We start from the raw sequence: 21,749 nt of genomic DNA on the forward strand, positions 1-21,749 counted from the left end.
AATTTGATTTAAAAAAATAAAATCAACAGAAATTAAACACTTCATATTTCATTATTTAGCAGATTCTCAAATATCTATTACATGCTGAAAATATGAATATTTTTCAGCATTTTTTTTCTTCATTTATTTTATTTATTTATTCATTTTCATTTTTTTTTAACTTATTTTTTTTATTTGTTTATTTATTCATTTACCTATTCATTACTATTTTGGGGGTGTCCTCTACCCAGAGTACCGTGAAAAAACTTGTTTCCAGTAACAGCGTTGGTGTGTATTGGGCACCTAATAAATTCCTCACACTGAAATCCCATCATCAAGGTACTACTATACTATTCCATTACGATACTAACATTAAACAGTAATAGAAAACGTGACCCATTTTCGCACAGATGTCACAATTTATCTGATCATACAGGTATTTAATGAAGCTGTTCATACAGTTACACGCGACCAGTCATGAATAAACTCATGTGTAACTTAAGAACGGTTTTATGAAACACCTACCAGAGTGACTGGACTTCGATCCTCAGATTCTGCGCAGAGTAGAAAGTTTGGCGTTGAGTGTGTGGCCCATGGAGTTCCTTCCTTCGTGATAGTTTTTCATTTCATGTCCATTAAAGAAAACAATGTGTAAGAGTATTTATATATTTGATTTATGTCTTGGCAGCGGCATGTTGCCCGAAGGCATGTGTGGGATACGTGCCTTCGGGCAAAAGTGCTGAATTTCGCATTTGTGCCCCCTGACCCACATGCCGTTCCCGCATTTCTTTGCACGTTCGCATACTGTAATTGTTTTTTTCCGAAGTATTGTGTATCTATTTTTTTATATTGGTCGGATAAATAATAATAATAATGATGACATGAAACACATGCGATTTCATTGATCTGAGAGTGTAAAGAATGCACCCCCACGCCCACATACCTCACGTACGTGCGCGTACATGGCAAGTTGGGGTGCTGAAGCACCCGGCGATGCTGCGTGTACTATTTTCCATAGGCAGCACCCCTTGGAATTCGGATTGGTGGTATGTCAAATTGGATAAATGTATGGAAAATGACCAACGCAACCCCCCTTGTTTCCTTTGCTTGTCGAATTTCTTGGGACCAAAACGGCCCCGAGAAATGGTCTGTCATAGATTTAGTTACATTAAAAAAATAGATATTCATTGTACTAAAATGGAGAAAATCCATGGGTCACAGAATAGCTGAGAGATGGATTTATAAAGTTCTGAAAATGAGGTCATGCCCCCCCTCATTCATCAGTTATCATGAACTATTAAAAATAACAAGTCATTCCACTGGTATTGAGGCTTAAATAGTCTAAACCAGACTAAAAAGCCTTTAAGCCTAATTAAAAAAAATGACATACGGGAGACCTAAACGATTATTTGATGTAAAAAAAATCAAACAATGATTTGTAAGTATAATATTCTTATTTTTATTGTATTTTGCCATTCCTTCCTTTTAATTATCTATTATCTGCATTTATCCAAACAAATTTAACTTCAGACCAACGTGAATGTTATCAAGATTTTACCAGTCTAAACTTATTATTATCAATAATATTCTGAGTATAAAAACTAGTCTCTCAACACATCGAAAAAATAACAGAACTTTAGTCAAGACTAACACGAAAATTACACGAAAATTTTCAATAGTTATTAAAGATTCAAAAATAAAGATTGAAATCTAATTTTGAACATTATAACCAATTCATTTCTTTTTTTAGTTTATGAGTACCGTTTAACAATATTAAGATTTCAATTAAAGTATCGTCTGCACAACCAACATATACAATAGTTTGCATACATATGACAATAATCACAATATTAAGATTTCAAATAAAGTATCATTTGCATTACCAACATACACAATAATTTGCCTACATAAGTACATACGACAATAATAGTTTGAGTATTTCGGGTTAAATATTGAATACATGACAGACTAAATGCATAAGGAATACTAAAATTTTCCTACTTGGAAATTATTAATATTTCACTAATCTATAATAAACAAAACATATAATACCAAGGAGCAATTGATTAATTTATGTGTGTTATAATGTCTAAGGATATGAATAGTATAGAAAAACTTATCTTTCAACACATCTAAGAACTCCAGTCAAATTGACACGGAAAGAACAAATGATTATAATTATAGTAAATGTAGATCTGACCTGCAAAAGCAATATAGACAAAAAAGCAAACTAATAGTAGAGATTGAATAACAACTTCTTAATAAGCTTTCTTCAATTCAGTATGGTTATAGTCGTGTGCCCCTATCCTAATTAGTTTACTACAATCTGTCAATTTTTCATACAATCGTGTCAATGTTGGTTTAAAGGGATGGTCCAGGCTGAAAGTATTTATAGTTTATTTAATAGAGTAGAATTTACTGAGCAAAATGCCAAAAAAATTCATCAAAATCGGATAACAAACAATAAACATGATAAAGTTATTGAAGCTTGAAGTTTAGCAATATTTTGTGAAAACAGTCGTCATGAATATTCATTAGGTTAGCTGATGATGTCACATCTCCACTTGTTCTTTTGTATTTTATTACATGAAATTAGGTTTATTCAAAAATTTTCCTCCAAGAACTAGAAAAATTGGATTGACAACTGATTTAATGCATCAGATATTTATTGCTGCAACTTATTTCATTATAAGGGAGACAAATCATTCAATCAAGTATGAAATAATGAAAAATATGATTTTATGTAATAAAATAAGAAAACGGAAAGTGGAGATGTGACATCATCAGCCCGCCTAATGAATATTCATGACGACTGTTTTCACAAAATATTGCTAAACTTTAAACTTCAATAACTTTATTATTAAATCAAAATCAGATAACAAATTTTGTTATCCGATTTTGATGAACTTTTCGGCATTTTGCTCAGTGAATTCTACTCTATGTATTAAGATATAAATATTTTCAGCCTGGACCATCCCTTTAACATTTGATTAGTCAAATCTGACGATATTTGTATAACAATTATGTTTGAAAATGTATATTAAACACTTCATATTAAAGAACGACATACAATTCAGCATTTTTTTCAAAGGGATTATTGCATATTGTAAAATATAGAACTGTTTAATGACATTTTGATAAAAATAATTTTAGAAATTATAATTAAGTAATAACATTTCAGCATTCCAACTAGAGCTCCACGACTCAATTGCTAGGCATATTACATAGACTGTCGCATCCTACCGGGTACCCATTTAGCACCCGGGTCGAGTTTGGCAAAGTGTGGATTAACGCCTTGCCAATGGACGCTAGATCGTGTGGGATTCGACCCTCTGTTTTCAAGGCGAGTGTCTTAACCACTACACCACGGCTCTTCTACACGCAAAACCCCCAAGGAATACATTGGGGTGTTTCAGCACCCCAACACCTCCGTTTCCCAGGGCCATGCCTTCTGCTGCTGGAAGATCACTGGGTCAATATCACAACCCTGCCTTTTAACATCGCCTGTAGAATCAGGGGCGGGTCCAGGATTTTTAAAAAGGAGGGGGCGCAATTTCCCCGAGAATGAATTTGACAAGCAAAAAATTAAAGGTCTTCACTTTTAAAAGGGGGCACACTTATGTTTTAACGGCTTTTTTTTTAACATTACAAATTTAAATTGTGCCTCTCGAGGGGGGGGGGGGGGCACGGGTCAGCTTTGCCCCCCCCCCTCCCCCTGGATCCACCAGCTTGTCGAATATTGCCTGAATTTTAATACCTGGAAAACTTCTGCTCAACATAACTCCCGGAAGATATACAAATTTGTGATGTTCAACTATGGCTTGCACTTAATACTCGATCATATTTTTAACATCACAAATATTATGTTTTTCATTACTTCTGGTTTAACTTTCTTGGGTCAAATATAGATACTTGGAAATAAGGACCAGCATGTACTTTTATAGATATGCTTATACCTGTAGCTCAGTCGGTAGGGCGGAGGTTTTGTATTCCCAATTGGTGCGCTAGTGCCCTTTGGTAAGGCACTTAAGGAACTTAAGCCGTTCGGTCCTCTTGTTGCTTTCTTAAGAGCATTCATGCTTTCTTAGCAATCAGGTAAAAAAAAATCACTATCATTTAATACATCAAGCCACTGGAATAATGTTGAAAATAAAGTCTAGGCCTACTGAACGTGCGTCATGATTTCAAATATCCCAGATGAACCAGCCTACTTGGCTCGGTGATAGAACTGCCGCAAAGCAACTTGTCGATACAGCAATGCCCCAAGGTTTGAAACCTACAGCCGTATTATCATTTGGAAGATAGGTTTCCGCAAGGAGTTCACCCTGGTCTCCATAAACCTCCAGAAAAGCTCTGCGAGTACCCTGGATGGTATGATGGGATATAACCCATAGATTGCCTTCTTGGTCACAGGACACTTTACCAGTCGCTGAGAGTGCCATTACTCGACATGAATCATCCGGTGAAGCAATTACGACCCCATCGTCCTGTATAATGGCAATCTTCCCATTCTTTGTTGAATTGATCCTCAGTACCCCGTTTGATTTAATGCCAACTACGGAGACTGTATCAATACGTGATCCATCACCCGAAGAAAGTCTCACGATTTTGGCGAGTTCTGAGTACAGTAGCAAGACATTGTCCTCGGCATCTGTAGTGATAGCATCGGCCATTCCATCATCCTCATGTATTGAGAACTTAATTTGTTGCTGTATGCCTCCATTACTCTCATAAATCTTAACCTTATTCCTTGTCGTCAGAGTGACGAAACGACCATCAGACAGTGCTGCCATATCTTTGGCTGAGATGTTAGTTGACCTTATTCTGCTGCAACTGCCATCTGAACAAATGACTTCCGTGTGACCATTTTGATAATGAACCAATATGCTGTCATTCATGTACGGTGTCATTATTTTTATTCTACCGGATATCTGGGTACGGAGATTGAGAAGAAGTCTGCGCTTCCGAACTTGGAGAACGCATTTCTCTTCACCTGCAAAAGTGTGTGAGAACAAAAATATCAGAAAATGAAGTCAAATGCAGAAAGTACAATTTCATGGATTTAACATTCATATAATGTGAAAAATTATACATGCACAACACCTTTGGCAACTATTTTTTCATTTAAATATTTTGTGAAAGAAATGAAAGAAGAGAACATTGGAAGGCGAAGCTTAAATCAAGGTTCCCCCGAGGTGAGGCCAAAAAAAAGTCTCTGCCTGGAATCGAACGAGGGCCCTTTTCTTAGTACACCGGTGCCTTAAACCACTTGTCACAGATAGAGACGGATTAGTAATAGATCCGATTGTCCATCAGATAAACAGATTTTCACCTCCACCAATACATGCACACACACACACAAATATGTGAAAGAAATGAAGAAAACAATTATATATATATATATATAAATTTGAATATATACATATACAGTTGGGGCCAAAAATTTGCACACATACCCATGGAATCAGTGAAATTTCTTCGTTTGCCAGACATAGTAAAATTTACTATACCTTCAGAAATATAAATACTACCAAGACGAAATTGGTATCAAATGAAAGAGCGTATTATGCTCTTTCAAATGATTGGAATGGCGTTGAGATCAAAGTATATTTCAGGTTGAATTTTCTTTGAAGAAAACAAGTAATATTCATGCCAAATGTGTTCTATTGTTAGTTATTATGTTTTCAAACATCGTTTTATAGAAATATATAAATGCCAAATTTATGATTTATATTACATTTTTTATCATGATCTGTCACCACTGAACAAAAATGTGTAATCTGAAATGTTTGTGTTGAGAAGTAACTAGCACAAATATTAAATGTTTCTGTCAAGTTTTTATTTTTAATTTGTATAAAATATGAACATTTGGGGAGAAAAATGACACCTAAATATTTTTCACCTCCTGGTGACAAAGCAATGTGATGTCATGACATACTCATTTGTTTAATATAGATACAATAAATTAAGATAGGTATAAGATACACTAAATTTCATGTTTGGCAAGTGTCAGCTATTCTTTGAATTTCCTGGGTGTATGTAAACTTCTGGCCTCAACTATATATATATACATATGATATATATATATATATTTATATATATATACCATTGTGCTAATAAGAAAATGCGCTCCTTCATGTAGAGTGTTGCATGTAGACAACAACACTACAATGTCTGGCGAAGAACAAACTTTATTGAATGTAATATTTTATTACCTGACTTCACAATTAAATATCTGAAAGATGGCAGAACCTGAACACTTTTCAAAATGTTCATTTTCCGGTGGGGTTCACTAACGTTTGAGCACCACTGTATTAATGCGTGGGTGTGTTTCTACGCTCCCCTTCTCATTCTCATTCTCTTATCCATTTAAGTATTCTAATCGAAAGCAGAATTTATATCCTTCAATGAAAAATCTTAAGATATATCTTAGTAAAAATCTGCAATAGCTGGAAACTTGGAGATAAATCTGTGATTACAAACTGATCGATTTCCATTAAATAAAAAAGTATAAATTTATGTAATTATGATCGAATTCGTACCTTGGCTATTAGCTTGTGGGACCTGCAACCGAAGGACGCCCAATCTAGGTACGGCAAAGACGGGTACCTCACTCTCAGAGAAGTGCAGAGACCCAACTCTAGTACATTGACGTCTTGCAGCTACATCATTAGGAATTCGTTGCTCTGTGCCTTGACAGAGGCGTTTTGCCCAGTCCTTGTATTGAAGAACCACTTCCTTTGGGTCAGTACTGTCTAAAAGTTCTTCAGCAAATTCGATTTCATCTGTGATTTCGGAAATCGCTTCCCCTACAGGTACCAATATGTTGTCTAGAGCCTCGTTAAGATCACTCCGATTGGTTTCGACCTCTGCCAAGAGATCCTCTTTCCTATGATTGATGATATCAGTAATACGTTCTAAATACGAATTGAAACGTACTTTGATTACGTCTGATATATTGTCAAGTCTTTCATTTCCTTCAGCTTGTTTAGCCGCATAGTCTTCACGAAAATGCTCATAAGACTCCATCCATTCCGTTGCTTTAGTCATCAATTTTACGATTTCTTCCACTTTTGCTTTGGAAGCTTCTTCCAAGTTCTTAATCAAGAATGTATGTTTCCCGTGATTGCAAAGGGCACACTCACTGCAGATTAGCACGTTACATTTCTCACAGAAAAATTTCTTTTCAGCGCCATGCTCCTTGCAGAGTTCTTTCTTTGATTCAGAATCCTCATGACGTTTAATTTCTTCGATGATCTTGTTAGCCAACAAATTTGGTCTCAGAGCTTCCGATCTATCATAGTCATAACCTGTTTCTTGACGGCACATCGGGCACCTGAACCTATGATTAGGCCTATCGTCATCAATATCATAATCTGAGGAATCTGAATCTGCATTTGCCTCTATTGCCCGATTAATGCAACTCTCACAAAAAGTATGCAAACATTTGAGGCATTTTGCATCTTCCAATCTGCAGTGACAGATAGCACATTCCAGATGACCCAATATTGCTTCTACAACAGCTTCAGCCATGGTTTGTGCGGAAAGAGAAACATCAACCCTATGATTCAACTCCTATACAACTATGAAACAGGTAGGCCTATTAGGTTGGATATTTTGCTAAACACGACTTACAAAACTTTGAAATGATACTCTCCGCTGTTTTGCAATGCACAGAGAGATGGGTTTTCCCCAATGAACTATATATATTTGGCATCATTCAGGTGTAGTATGGTCTCCGCGTTCTTTAGCGCACACCGTGTGTAATACTACTTTCTCTAGTGTGTGTTAAAGCTTTCCATTATTATTCTGCAGGCATCGACCTTTGGTTTAATTCCGCATAATGAAGTAGAGAGATTCACTTATTTGAGAGTTTGACATCTTGTCTTCATCCAAGACATGGTATGATTGGTTAAAGTGTCAAATATGGGTCTCTTCTGGCAGACTAATCGATTGTGGGTTGGTTCAGTCATGAGTGTAGAAATAAATGGTTCAATGCACTGAGCTCTGACATGATATTTCAATGGTTCGATGTTATTAGACCCACACTGTTAAAAAACCCGTGATTTTACAGAAAATAAACAGAAGATTTTGCAGAAATCAATAACAGAATCATTCTGTAAATTCATAAAACAGGAATTTTTCTGCAATTTAACATAACAGGTCTGTTAAAAAAGGGGAAAAGGGTGTTTTATTCAAGGAAATTTGTAAGATTCCATACACCAAATACCAAATTCCTGTAAGATTACGCAATTCAATAAGATTACAGATGATCTCGAGACTCTGCTGCAGGAACTTCTTTTATTTTAAGGATAAATTTTCTAACAGTGCAATATCATTTCCTACTTGAGGCTTGTTTTAAAAAATGCGATTTGATTTAAAAAAATAAAATCAACAGAAATTAAACACTTCACATTTCATTATTTAGCAGATTCTCAAATATCTTTTACATGCTGGAAATATGAATTTTTTTCAGCATTTTTTTTCTTCATTTATTTTATTTATTCATTCATTTTCATTTTTTTTTACTTTTTATTTATTTATTTTTTTTATTTATTCATTTATCTATTCATTACTATTTTGGGGGTGTCCTCTACCCAGAGTACCGTGAAAAAACTTGTTTCCAGTAACAGCGTTGGTGTGTATTGGGCACCTAATAAATTCCTCACACTGAAATCCCATCATCAAGGTGCTACTATTATTCCATCATGATACTAACATTAAACAGTAATAGAAAACGTGACCCATTTTCGGGCAGATGTTACAATTTATCTGATAATACAGGTATTTTATGAAGCTGTTCATACAGTTACACGCGACCAGTCATGAATAAACTCATGTGTACCAGAGTGACTGGACTTCGATCCTCAGATTCTGTGCAGAGTATAAAGTTTGGCGTTGAGTGTCCTTCATTCGTGATAGTTTCTCATTTCATGTCCGTTAAAAGAAAACAATGTGTAAGAGTATTTATGTATTTGATTTATGTCTTGGCAGCGGCATGTTGCCCGAAGGCATGTGTGGGATACGTGCCTTCGGGCAAAAGTGCTGAATTTCGCATTTGTGCCCCCTGACCCACATGCCATTCCCGCATTTCTTTGCACGTTCGCATACTGTAATTGTATTTTTCTGAAGTAGTGTGTATCTATTTTTTATATTGGTCGAATAAATATAATAATAATAACAATGACATGAAACACATGCGATTTTATTGATTTGAGAGGGTATATAGAGAATGCATCCACACACCCACATACCCCACGTACGTGCGCGCATGTGACAAGTCACTGTGGGGGTGCTGAAGCACCCGGGATGCTGCGTGTATTATTTTCCATAGGCAGCACCCCTTGGAATTCGGGTTGGTAGTATGTCAAATTGGAGAAATGTATGGAAAATGACCAACACAACCCCCCTTGTTTCCTTTGCTTGTCGAATTTCTTGGGACCAAAAACGGCCCCGAGAAATGGTCTGTCATAGATTTAGTTACATTAAAAAAAATAGATATTCATTGTACTAAAATGGAGAAAATCCATGGGTCACAGAATAGCTGAGAGATGGATTTATAAAGTTCTGAAAATGAGGTCATGCCCCCCCCCCCCTCATTCATCAGTTATCATGAACTATTAAAAATAACAAGTCATTCCACTGGTATTAAATGACATATGGGAGACCTAATCGATTGTTTGAGGTTAAAAAAAATCAAACAATGATTTTTAAGTATAATATTCTTATTTTTATTGTATTTTGCCATTCGTTCCTTTCAATTATCTATTATCTATTTTCTGCATTTATCCAAACAAATTTAACTTCAGACCAACGTGAATGTTATCAAGATTTTACAAGTCTAAACTTATTATTATCAATAATATTCTGAGTATAAAAACTAGCCTCTCAACACATCGAAAAAATAACAGAACTTTAGTCAAGACTGACACGAAAATTTTCAATAGTTATTAAAGATTCAAAATAAAGATTGAAATTTAATTTTGAACATTATAACCAATTCATTTCTTTTTTAGTTTATGAGTACCGTTTAACAATATTAAGATTTCAAATAAAGTATCGTCTGCACAACCAACATATACAATAGTTTGCATACATATGACAATAATCACAATATTAAGATTTCAAATAAAGTATCATCTGCATTACCAACATACACAATAATTTGCCTACATAAGTACATACGACAATAATAGTTTGAGTATTTCGGGTTAAATATTGAAAGTGACAGACTAAATGCATAAGGAATACTAAAATGTTCCTACTTGGAAATTATTAATATTTCACTAATCTATAATAAACAAAACATATAATACCAAGGTACAATTGATTAAGTTATGTGTGTTATAATGTCTAAGGATATGAATAGTATAGAAAAACTTATCTTTCAACACATCTAAGAACTCCAGTCAAATTGACACGGAAAGAACAAATGATTATAATTATAGTAAATGTAGATCTGACCTGCAAAAGCAATATAAACAAAAAAGCAAACTAATAGTAGAGATTGAATAACAACTTCTTAGTAAGATTTCTTCAATTCAGTATGGTTATCATGGTTATAGTCGTGTGCCCCTATCCTAATTAGTTTACTACAATCTGTCAATTTTTCATATAATCGTGTCAATATTGGTTTAAAGGGATGGTCCAAGCTGAAAGTATTTATAGTTTATTTAATAGAGTAGAATTTACTGAGCAAAATGCCAAAAAAATTCATCAAAATCGGATAACAAATAATAAAGTTATTGAAGCTTGAAGTTTAGCAATATTTTGTGAAAACAGTCGTCATGAATATTCATTAGGTTAGCTGATGATGTCACATCTCCACTTGTTCTTTTGTATTTTATTACACGAAATTAGATTTATTCAAAATTTTACCTCCAAGAACTAGAAAAATTTGATTGACAACTGATTTAATGCATCAGATATTTATTGCTGCAACTTATTTCATTATAAGGGAGACATATTATTCACTCAAGTATGAAATAATGAAAAAATATGATTTTATGTAATAAAATAAGAAAACGGAAAGTGGAGATGTGACATCATTAGCCCGCCTAATGAATATTCATGACGACCTGTTTTCACAAAATATTGCTAAACTGTAAACTTCAATAACTTTATTATTAAATCAAAATCAGATAACAAATTTTGTTATCCGATTTTGATGAACTTTTCGGCATTTTGCTCAGTGAATTCTACTTTATGTATTAAGATATAAATATTTTTAGCCTGGACCATCCCTTTAACATTTGATTAGTCAAATCTGACGATATTTGTATAACAATTATGTTTGGAAATTTATATTAAACACTTAATATTAAAGAACGACATACAATTCAGCATTTTTTTTCAAAGGGATTATTGCATATTGCAAAATATAGACCTGTGGAAGCGCCGTGGTGTAGCGGTTCTGACTCTCGCCTTGTAATCAGAGGGTCGTGTGTTCGAATCCCGCCATGGCCTAGCGCCCTTTGGCAAGGCGTCAATCCACACTTTGCCACTCTCACCCAGGTGTTAATTTGGTACCGGTAGGAAACAACCGTCATTGTGGTTGGTTTAGCAAGTTTGCGCCCAACAGGCTGCTTGGAATGCTATGAATCCAGTGACCGGGTAATGATAACTGTGAAGCGCTTTGAACAGTCGTAGATTGATAAAGCGCTATATAAATGCCAAATATTATTATTATTTAATGACATTTTTATAAAAATAATTTTAGAAATGATGATTAAGTAAAAACATTCCAGCATTCCAACTAGAGCTCCACGACTCAATTGCTAGGCATATTACATAGACTGTCGCATCCTACCGGGTACCCATTTAGCACCCGGGTCGAGTTTGGCAAAGTATGGATTAACGCCTTGCCAATGGACGCTAGATCGTGTGGAATTCGACCCTCTGTTTTCAAGGCGAGTGTCTTAACCACTACACCACGGTTCTCCTACACGCAAAAACCCCCAAGGAATACATGGGGGTGTTTCAGCACCCCCAACACCTCCGTTTCCCAGGGCCATGCCTTCTGCTGCTGGAAGATCACTGGGTCAATATCACAACCCTGCTTTTTAACATCGCCTGTCGAATCAGGGGCGGGTCCAGGATTTTTTAAAAGGAGGGGGCGCAATTTCCCCGAGAATGAATTTGACAAGCAAAAAAATAAAGGCTTCACTTTCAAAAGGGGGCACACTTATGTTTTAAGTTTTTTTACATTACAAGTTTTAATTGTGCCTCTCGAGGGGGGGGGGCACGGGTCAGCTTTGCCCCCCCCCCTCCCCCTAGATCCACCAGTGTGTCGAATATTGCCTGAATTTTAATACCTGGAAAACTTCTGCTCAACATAACTCCCGGAAGATATACAAATTTGTGATGTTCAACAATGGCTTGCACTTAATACTCGATCATATTTTTAACATCACAAAATATTATGTTTTTCATTACTTCTGGTTTAACTTTCTTGGGTCAAATATCGATACTTGGAAATAAGGACCAGAATGTACTGTTATAGATATGCTTATACCTGTAGCTCAGTCGGTAGGGTGGAGGTTTTGTATTCCCAATTGGTGCGCTAGTGCCCTTTGGTAAGGCACTTAAGGAACTTAAGCCGTTCGGTCCTCTTGTTGCTTTCTTACAAACATTCATGCTTTCTTAGCAATCAGGTAAAAAAAATCACTATCATTTAATACATCAAGCCACTGGAATAATGTTGAAAATAAAGTCTAGGCCTACTGAACGTACGTCATGATTTCAAATATCCCAGATGAACCAGCCTACTTGGCTCGGTGATAGAACTGCCGCAAAGCAACTTGTCGACACAGCAATGCCCCAAGGTTCAAAACCTACAGCCGTATTATCATTTGGAAGATAGGTTTCCGCAAGGAGTTCACCCTGGTCTCCATAAACCTCCAGAAAAGCTCTGCTAGTACCCTGGATGGTATGATGGGATATAACCCATAGATTGCCTTCTTGGTCACAGGACACTTTACCAGTCGCTGAGAGTGCCATTACTCGACATGAATCATCCGGTGAAGCAATTACGACCCCATCGTCCTGTATAATGGCAATCTTCCCATTCTTTGTTGAATTGATCCTCAGTACCCCGTTTGATTTAATGCCAACTACGGAGACTGCATCAATACGTGATCCATCACCCGAAGAAAGTCTCACGATTTTGGCGAGTTCTGAGTACAGAAGCAAGACATTGTCCTCGGCATCTGTAGTGATAGCATCCGCCATTCCATCATCCTCATGTATTGAGAACTTAATCTGTTGCTGAATACCTCCACTTTCATAAATCTTAACCTTATTTCTTGTCAGAGTGACGAAACGACCATCAGACAGTGCTGCCATATCTTTGGCTGAGATGTTAGTTGACCTTATTCTGCTGCAACTGCCATCTAAACAAAGGACTTCCGTGTGACCATTTTGATAATGAACCAATATGCTGTCATTCTTGTACGGTGTCATTATTTTTATTTTACCGGATACCTGGGTACGGAGAGTGAGAAGAAGTCTGCGCTTACAAACTAATTGGAGAACGCCTTTCTCTTCACCTGCAAAAGTGTTTGAGAAGAGCAAAACAAAAATAAAGTCAAATGCAGAAAATACAATTTCATGGATTTAACATTCATGCCCTTTCTCTCTTTTACAGTAATCAGATATCAGATGCATGTAATGTGAGAAATTATACATACACAACAGCTTTGGCATTCCCCGAGCTACCATTTGGAAACCTTGGTAAAGGCCAAAAAATGTCTCTGCCGGGAATCGAACCCGGCCCCTTGCTTAGAACTCCGGTGCCTTAAACCACTCGACCACAGATAGAGACGGATTAGTACTATAGTAGATCCGATTGACCATCAGATAAACAGATTTTGGACCCCACCAATTAAATTTCCTTTGTCGGGTGTAGATGAGTTTTGAATTGAACAATGACGAGCCGCCATAGGCTATAACCCACCAGAAAATGCGCTCCTACATGCCGAGTGTTGCATCTAGACAACAGCACTACAATTTCTGGCGAGCGCAGAAAAACAAACTTTATTAAATGCAATATCACTAGACTTCACACAATTAGATATTTAAAACATGACAGAACTTTAACATTTTAAATATGTTAATTTTCTGGTGGGGTTCCGCCAATATGTTTGTTGTGTAATGTCGCCCATTTCGACGGATTGTTGTTAAATCGCCCCTTGTTCGGCCGACGCTGTTCTGTGAGGTAAAGCTCAATGAAGTTGGCTACATAAAATTGTATGTAACTGGCAACACATCTTTTGTTTAATTATTGTCGTTCACTAACTATTGAGCACCACTGTATTAATGCGTATATGCTCCCCTCCTCTCATTCCTATGTCCATTTAAGCATTCTAATCGAAAGTAGAATTTATAGACATATCTTTGTAAACATCTGCAATGGCTTGAAACTTGGAGATAAAGCTGTGATAACAAACAGATCGATTTGCCTGAAAGACATTTCCATCACATAAAAAAGTATGAATTTATGTAATTATGATCGAATTCGTACCTTGGCTATTAGCTTCTGGGACTTGCAACCTAAGGACGCCCAATTTAGGTACCTCAAAGACGGGTGCCTCACTCTCAGAGAAGTGCAGAGACCCAACTCTAGTACATTGACGTCTTGCAGCTGCATCAGAAGGAATTTGTTGGTCTGTACCTTGACTTAGGCGTTTTGCCCAGTCCTTGTATTGAAGAACCACTTCCTTTGGGTCAGTACTGTCCAAAAGTTCTTCCGCTAATTCGATTTCTTCTGTGACTTTAGAAACCGCTTCCCCTACAGGTATCAATATGTTGTCTAAAGCCTCGTTAAGATCACTCCGATTGGTTTTTACCTCTGCCAAGAGATCCTCTTTCCTATGATTGATGATATCAGTAACATGTTCTAAATACGAATTGAAACGTACTTTGATTACGTCTGATATATTGTCAAGTCTTTCATTTCCTTCCGCTTGTTTAGCCGCATAGTCTTCACGAAAATGCTCATAAGACTCCATCCATTCCGTTGCTTTAGTCATCAATTTTACGATTTCTTCCACTTTTGCTTTGGAAGCTTCTTCCAAGTTCTTAATCAAGAATGTATGTTTCCCGTGATTGCAAAGGGCACACTCACTGCAGATTAGCACGTTACATTTCTCACAGAAAAATTTCTTTTCAGCGCCATGCTCCTTGCAGAGTTCTTTCTTTGATTCAGAATCCTCATGACGTTTAATTTCTTCGATGATCTTGTTAGCCAACAAATTTGGTCTCAGAGCTTCCGATCTATCATAGTCATAACCTGTTTCTTGACGGCACATCGGGCACCTGAACCTATGATTAGGCCTATCCAACTCGTCATAATCATCTGAAGAATCTGAATCTGCATTTGCCTCTATTGCCCGATTAATGCAACTCTCACAAAAAGTATGCAAACATTTGAGGCATTTTGCATCTTCCAATCTGCAGTGACAGATAGCACATTCCAGATGACCCAATATTGCTTCTACAACAGCTTCAGCCATGGTTTGTGCGGAAAGAGAAACATCAACCCTATGATTCAACTCCTATACAACTATGAAACAGGTAGGCCTATTAGGTTGGATATTTTGCTAAACACGACTTACGAAACTTTGAAATGATACTCTCCGCTGTTTTGCAATGCACAGATAGATGGGTTTTCCCCCAATGAACTATATTTGGCATCATTCAGGTGTAGTATTAGTCCGGCAGCCCAGGAGGTTTATTCAACCGAAAGCCGGACAAGCAAATGACCCCATAGCTGGATAGCATGGACCCTGAAGTTTACAAAAATGCATTGCTGCCGGGTTCTATGCGTGGTCTTCCCTCCGATATGACGTAATATATGACGTCACTACAAAATGGCCCTATTTCACCATTTTTCAGACATTGTACACATAGCATGAAGTCAAGGGAGAATATCTCAGCCAACTCATGCTTGTTTTGTATGAAACTTTCAAACTATATTGTTCAAGTAGTGCACAAGAGATATGCAAAATTTCACGAACAGAAATTATTGTTTACATATGCAAATTACGTAATGAAATTTGCATATCATTAGTTTTGGAGATTTCTCGCATAAAAAATTGTCGAAAATCGATTCAGAAATTTATTTTCTTTTTTATTGTACTTTATTTGATATATTTCCTCTCAAGCATAATATCATTCTCTTCATCTATATCTCTACTTTAAGAAAATATATAAAAGTAATTGAAAATGACATTATAGACTGTGATTTCAGCCCCCTTTTCAATATGGTGCGCACATAGAAATCGTGCGTTTTTGGCCCATTTTCACCATATAGCTGAGGTGTGCGAATGATATGCCTACTTTATTGATGTTTCCTGCATTTTGCATGATATTAAATCTTCCAAACAACATATTTTCATCTTCATCATGTCTGTGCTGATAAATCAATGATTTCAGCAAAGATTGATTGCCCACTGGGCAGTCTATAGGCTACGTTTTCAGCCTAGTTTTCAACAACGAACCTATATACCATGTATGCCTGCATCGTTGTAGTCGAGTCGGATAAGGGGTTCCTGTGTACCATCAAAATATTTTCACTCAACGTTTAGGTATTTGCCTAAAGTGTCTAGTTAATGAATCTTGATGTTCCCTTCCCAAAATCGTGTCCAGCGGGGTTCAAAATTGATATCTTTGGCGGCCCTCTTGGACATTTTTTAAAACGAAAATCAATTATTTTCATATTTCATTGAACAGAGTCTGACAACTGGACAATCTTAATCAATACGCATTTCAATATGATTGGGATAGTATAAATCGATTGAATTCGTTCTCAGATAATATATTTTGAAAAAAAAATTATCCTGAAATGAGCATGATTTTGGTAAAAAATTTGCATGTGCATTGATATCTATCTGTTCAATCATTAACATCAACCACTATTTCAAAATATCAGCATTCGACACGAAAGGGGATATAATAGAATACTGAAACCCTTCATGGCAGTATGTCTTAATTTTCTTAGTTAAAGGGGAAGTTCACCCTGAAAAAAACTTTGTTGCAAAAATAGCAGAAAAAATAGTAAACAGTATTGGTGAAGGTTTGAGGAAAATCCGTTAAAGAGTAAGAAAGTTATTAGAGTTCAAAGTTTTGGATTTGTGACGTCATAAACGAGCAGCTGCCCCATATGTTATGTAATATAAAATGCATAAATTTCAAATTTGTTAAGGTTCCTGATGACTCAATTTTGTTTTCTATTCATGATTGGGTGTGAAATGATTTGTCTATTGATATACAAAAGGTACAGTGAAAACCATTTTCAATTATCTGAGAAAATGACATTTCATTGATTTTTTACCATTCGCCATGTAGGAATGCTGCTCGCATATGACGTCACAAATCAAATAATTGAAATTCTAATAACTTTTTTAAAATTTGATGAATTTTTCTCAAACCTTCGGCAATATTTTTTATTATTTTTTCTGCTATTTTTACAATAAAGTTTTTGTCAGGGTGAACTTCCCCTTTAAAGGGCAAATACCATTATTACTCGATATTGCGATAAAATGACACCAAAAAGCAACCTCTGTAACAGTATATTTTTCTCTGTTAGCTACATTATAAAGAAATGAGGGCCCAGCTAAGCCTACCCCCCCCCCCTCTTTATGGGACCGCTGGAATCCCCCCATCCTTATTTCGTATTTTGCCAATTTCTTGGAAAATTCGACATTCTTGGAGTCTCATCGAAGTGAAAAGACGTTTCTGCTTTGCAGTAAAGTCACTTTTATTATTGTTTAACCACTTAGGGATAAAAGAGTAGGGTTTTCTTTATCTGATACATATAAAGAAGTGCTGGTACAGTAAAGCCTACCCCCTCTGGGAACTGCCGGAGTTACCCGCCCCTTTAACGTAATTTGCGAATTCATGGGAAAATATGCTATTTTCGAGCCCCCATGGAGGCAAAAGGTGTTTTTGCTATGTAGTAAAACCACTCTTATTGCTTTTAAACTATATAGCGACGAAAGAGTAGAGTGTCTTCTATCTGCTACATATAAAGAGGTGGTGGCATATTGGAACATACCACCCTTAGGGGGTCACCAAAATCACCTTCCCTATTTCATATTTTAACTATTTATGGGAAAATATGCTATTTTCGAGTCCCCATTGAGACAAAGTGTTTCTGCTATAAAGTGAAGCCAGTTTCATTGTTTTGAAACTACATGTACGTGAAATTAAAGGAGAAGACTTTCTTCAATCTGCTGCTAATAAGTGGTTGCACAGCAAAGTCGATCCCCTTCGGGGGTTCCGAAAGTCACCTACCCCTTTTTCATATTTTTTCCAATATGGGGAAAATCTGCCAATCTTGGCCTCTGAAGAAGGTAGCAGTCGATGTGCCAGCACTTTTTTACATGTTGCTGACAGAAAAAATACCTCTTCTATTATTTCCAAGTGGTTTCCAAAATCAAAGCTAGCTTTACTATATAGCAGAAATACCCTTTTGTTTGAATGGGGGCTCAAGCACTGTATTTTTTTTACAATTATTGTAATGAAAATAGACATAAAAGTTGGAAAAGTTCGGCAGCCCATGAAGGGGGAAGGCTTCAGTGTGCTACCACATCTTTATATGTAACTGATAATGAAGATCCTACTTTGTCATCTTTATGTGGTTCCAAAACAAAAACAAGGGCTTTACCGCAAGGCAGAAACATTGTTTGCCTCAATGGTTCTCCAAAATGACGAATTTTCTGAGAAATTGGCAAGATACGAAAAAAAAGATTGGGTGACTTTGGCAGCCCCCTGACATGCCTGAAGGGTAGGCTTTATTATGCCCCAACTTCTTTATATGTAGCTGATAGAGAATAGCCTACTCTTTTGTCTCTAAGTGATTTAAAGGAAAAATTACATACTCAAAACAAAATGTTACCACATTGGGGGCTCCGAAAAGCACGATATCATAGTCAAGCTATGGATAATGGTGTGGTACTGTATGTAACATTTTACTGGTTCTTGTGGGACTATGCTTTAAGGTGCCCGAGAGTAATTGCATGCAAAATGAAAATGCAGAGCAATGCCTCGAACTTCTATCTTTTTCAAAAGATTTAATTATCATAAAAATTGCTTTGTGTAGAAAACGCCCTTTACCCTCATACACATGATACAAGTAATACATACCTTTCTATCGATCGCTAAGCACGTTACATGCATTTCTGCATTAAGGCGATCGGATGCAAGATGTCAATGCACATGAACATTTTGGTTCAAAATTTTTGATGAATTCTTTTTTTTCCAAAATATATTAACCGGACTATATTCAGAAAACAATTTTAACCGATTTCTACTATCCAAATCATAGTGAAATGCGTATTGATTTAAGATTGTCCCATTGTCAGACTTTGTGCAATAAAATATGAAAACAATTGATTTTCATTAAAAAAAAGTCCAAGAGGGCCGCCAAAGATATCAATTTTGAACCCCGTTGGACACGATTTTGGGAAGGGAACATCAAGATTCATTAACTAGACACTTAAGGCAAATACCAAAACGTTGAGTGAAAATATTTTGATGGTACACAGGAACCCCTTATCCGACTCGACTACAACGATGCAGGCATACATGGTATAGGTTCGTTGTTGAAAACTAGGCTGAAAACGTAGCCTATAGACTGCCCAGTGGGCAATCAATCTTTGCTGAAATCATTGATTTATCAGCAGAGACATAATAAAGAGGAAAATATGTTGTTTGGAAGATTTAATATCATGCAAAATGCAGGAAACATCAATAAAGTAGGCATATCATTCGCACACCTCAGCTATATGGTGAAAATGGGCCAAAAACGCACGATTTCTATGTGCGCACCATATTCAAAAGGGGGCTGAAATCACAGTCTATAATGTCATTTTCAATTACTTTTATATATTTTCTTAAAGTAGAGATATAGATGAAGAGAATGATATTATGCTTGAGAGGAAATATATCAAATAAAGTACAATAAAAAAGAAAATAAATTTCTGAATCGATTTTCGACAATTTTTTATGCGAGAAATCTCCAAAACTAATGATATGCAAATTTCATTACGTAATTTGCATATGTAAACAATAATTTCTGTTCGTGAAATTTTGCATATCTCTTGTGCACTACTTGAACAATATAGTTTGAAAGTTTCATACAAAACAAGCATGAGTTGGCTGAGATATTTTCCCTTGACTTCATGCTATGTGTACAATGTCTGAAAAATGGTGAAATATGGCCATCTTGTAGTGACGTCATATATTACGTCATTTCGGAGGGAAGACCACGCATAGAACCCGGCAGCAATGCATTTTTGTAAACTTCAGGGTCCATGCTATCCAGCTATGGGGTCATTTGCTTGTCCGGCTTTCGGTTGAATAAACCTCCTGGGCTGCCGGACTAGTATGGTCTCCGCGTTCTTTAGCGCACACCGTGTGTAATACTACTTTCTCTAGTGTGTGTTAAAGCTTCTGCAGGCATCGACCTTTGGTTTAATTCCGCATAATGAAGTAGAGAGATTCACTTATTTGAGAGTTTGAAATCTTGTCTTCACCCGAGACATGGTATGATTGGTTAAACCATAGAGCTATCTGTAATAGCTCTATGGTCAAAGTGTCAAATATGGGTCTCTTCTGGCATACTAATCCATTGTGGGCTGGTTCAGTCATGAATGTAGAAATAAATTAAATGGTTCAATGCACTGATGCTCTGACATGATATTTCAATGGTTTGATGTTATTAGACTCAATATCATTTCCTACTTGAGGTTTGGTTTAAAAAAAGCGATTTGACTTAAAAAAATAAAATCAACAGAAATTAAACACTTCATATTTGATTATTTAGCAGATTATCAAATATCTTTTACATGCTGAAAATATGAATATTTTTCAGCATTTTTTTCTTCATTTATTTCATTTATTTATTCATTTTCATTTACTTATTTTTCATTTAATTTGTTTTTTAATTTATTTTAATTAATTTGTTTATTTATTTATTACTATTTTGGGGGATGTCCTCTACCCAGAGTACCCTAAAAAAACTTGTTTCCAGTAACAGCGTTGGTGTGTATTGGGCACTTTATAAATTCCTCATAAAATCCAGTCATCAAGGTACTACTATACTATTCCATCATGATACTAACATTAAACAGTAATAGAAAACGTGACCCATTTTCGGGCAGATGTCACAATTTATCTGATCATACAGGTATTTAATGAAGCTGTTTATACAGTTACACGCGACCAGTCATGAATAAACTCATGTGTAACTTAAGAACGGTTTTATGAAACACCTACCAGAGTGACTGGACTTCGATCCTCAGATTCTGCGCAGAGTATAAAGTTTGGCGTTGAGTGTCCTTCATTCGTGATAGTTTCTCATTTCATGTCCGTTAAAAGAAAACAATGTGTAAGAGTATTTATGTATTTGATTTATGTCTTGGCAGCGGCATGTTGCCCGAAGGCATGTGTGGGATACGTGCCTTCGGGCAAAAGTGCTGAATTTCGCATTTGTGCCCCCTGACCCACATGCCATTCCCGCATTTCTTTGCACGTTCGCATACTGTAATTGTATTTTTCTGAAGTAGTGTGTATCTATTTTTTATATTGGTCGAATAAATATAATAATAATAACAATGACATGAAACACATGCGATTTTATTGATTTGAGAGGGTATATAGAGAATGCATCCACACGCCCACATACCCCACGTACGTGCGCGCATGTGACAAGTCACTGTGGGGGTGCTGAAGCACCCGGGATGCTGCGTGTATTATTTTCCATAGGC

General features: G+C 36.3%; 2 protein-coding genes across 2 annotated transcripts; both read right to left on the reverse strand.

Annotated features, from left to right (window-relative positions):
* Positions 1–3,697: 3,697 nt before the first annotated feature.
* On the reverse strand, positions 3,698–7,596 carry LOC121406600 (tripartite motif-containing protein 59-like). The gene is made up of 2 exons (XM_041597609.1): positions 6,522–7,596; positions 3,698–4,972 (listed from the first exon to the last, which is right to left on the reverse strand). Exons 1-2 carry the CDS (start codon positions 7,510–7,512, stop codon positions 4,164–4,166), a joined length of 1,800 nt encoding a protein of 599 aa, XP_041453543.1. The 5' UTR covers positions 7,513–7,596; the 3' UTR covers positions 3,698–4,163.
* A 4,649-nt stretch (positions 7,597–12,245) lies between these two features.
* On the reverse strand, positions 12,246–15,659 carry LOC121406601 (tripartite motif-containing protein 54-like). The gene is made up of 2 exons (XM_041597610.1): positions 14,501–15,659; positions 12,246–13,526 (listed from the first exon to the last, which is right to left on the reverse strand). Exons 1-2 carry the CDS (start codon positions 15,489–15,491, stop codon positions 12,721–12,723), a joined length of 1,797 nt encoding a protein of 598 aa, XP_041453544.1. The 5' UTR covers positions 15,492–15,659; the 3' UTR covers positions 12,246–12,720.
* Between the last annotated feature and the right edge of the window lie 6,090 nt (positions 15,660–21,749).

Source organism: Lytechinus variegatus, chromosome 1, assembly GCF_018143015.1.
Source record: "Lytechinus variegatus isolate NC3 chromosome 1, Lvar_3.0, whole genome shotgun sequence".
Taxonomy (NCBI): domain Eukaryota; kingdom Metazoa; phylum Echinodermata; class Echinoidea; order Temnopleuroida; family Toxopneustidae; genus Lytechinus; species Lytechinus variegatus.

What these genes read in the sequence shown, in the direction of transcription:
- LOC121406600 (XM_041597609.1), bottom strand. Translation starts at nt 7,512, where the DNA reads ATGGCTGAAGCTGTTGTAGAAGCAATATTGGGTCATCTGGAATGTGCT. An exon ending in CCCACAAGCTAATAGCCAAG is followed by an intron (nt 4,973 to 6,521) that starts GTACGAATTCGA and finishes ACACTTTTGCAG; the next exon opens with GTGAAGAGAAATGCGTTCTC.
- LOC121406601 (XM_041597610.1), bottom strand. Translation starts at nt 15,491, where the DNA reads ATGGCTGAAGCTGTTGTAGAAGCAATATTGGGTCATCTGGAATGTGCT. An exon ending in CCCAGAAGCTAATAGCCAAG is followed by an intron (nt 13,527 to 14,500) that starts GTACGAATTCGA and finishes ACACTTTTGCAG; the next exon opens with GTGAAGAGAAAGGCGTTCTC.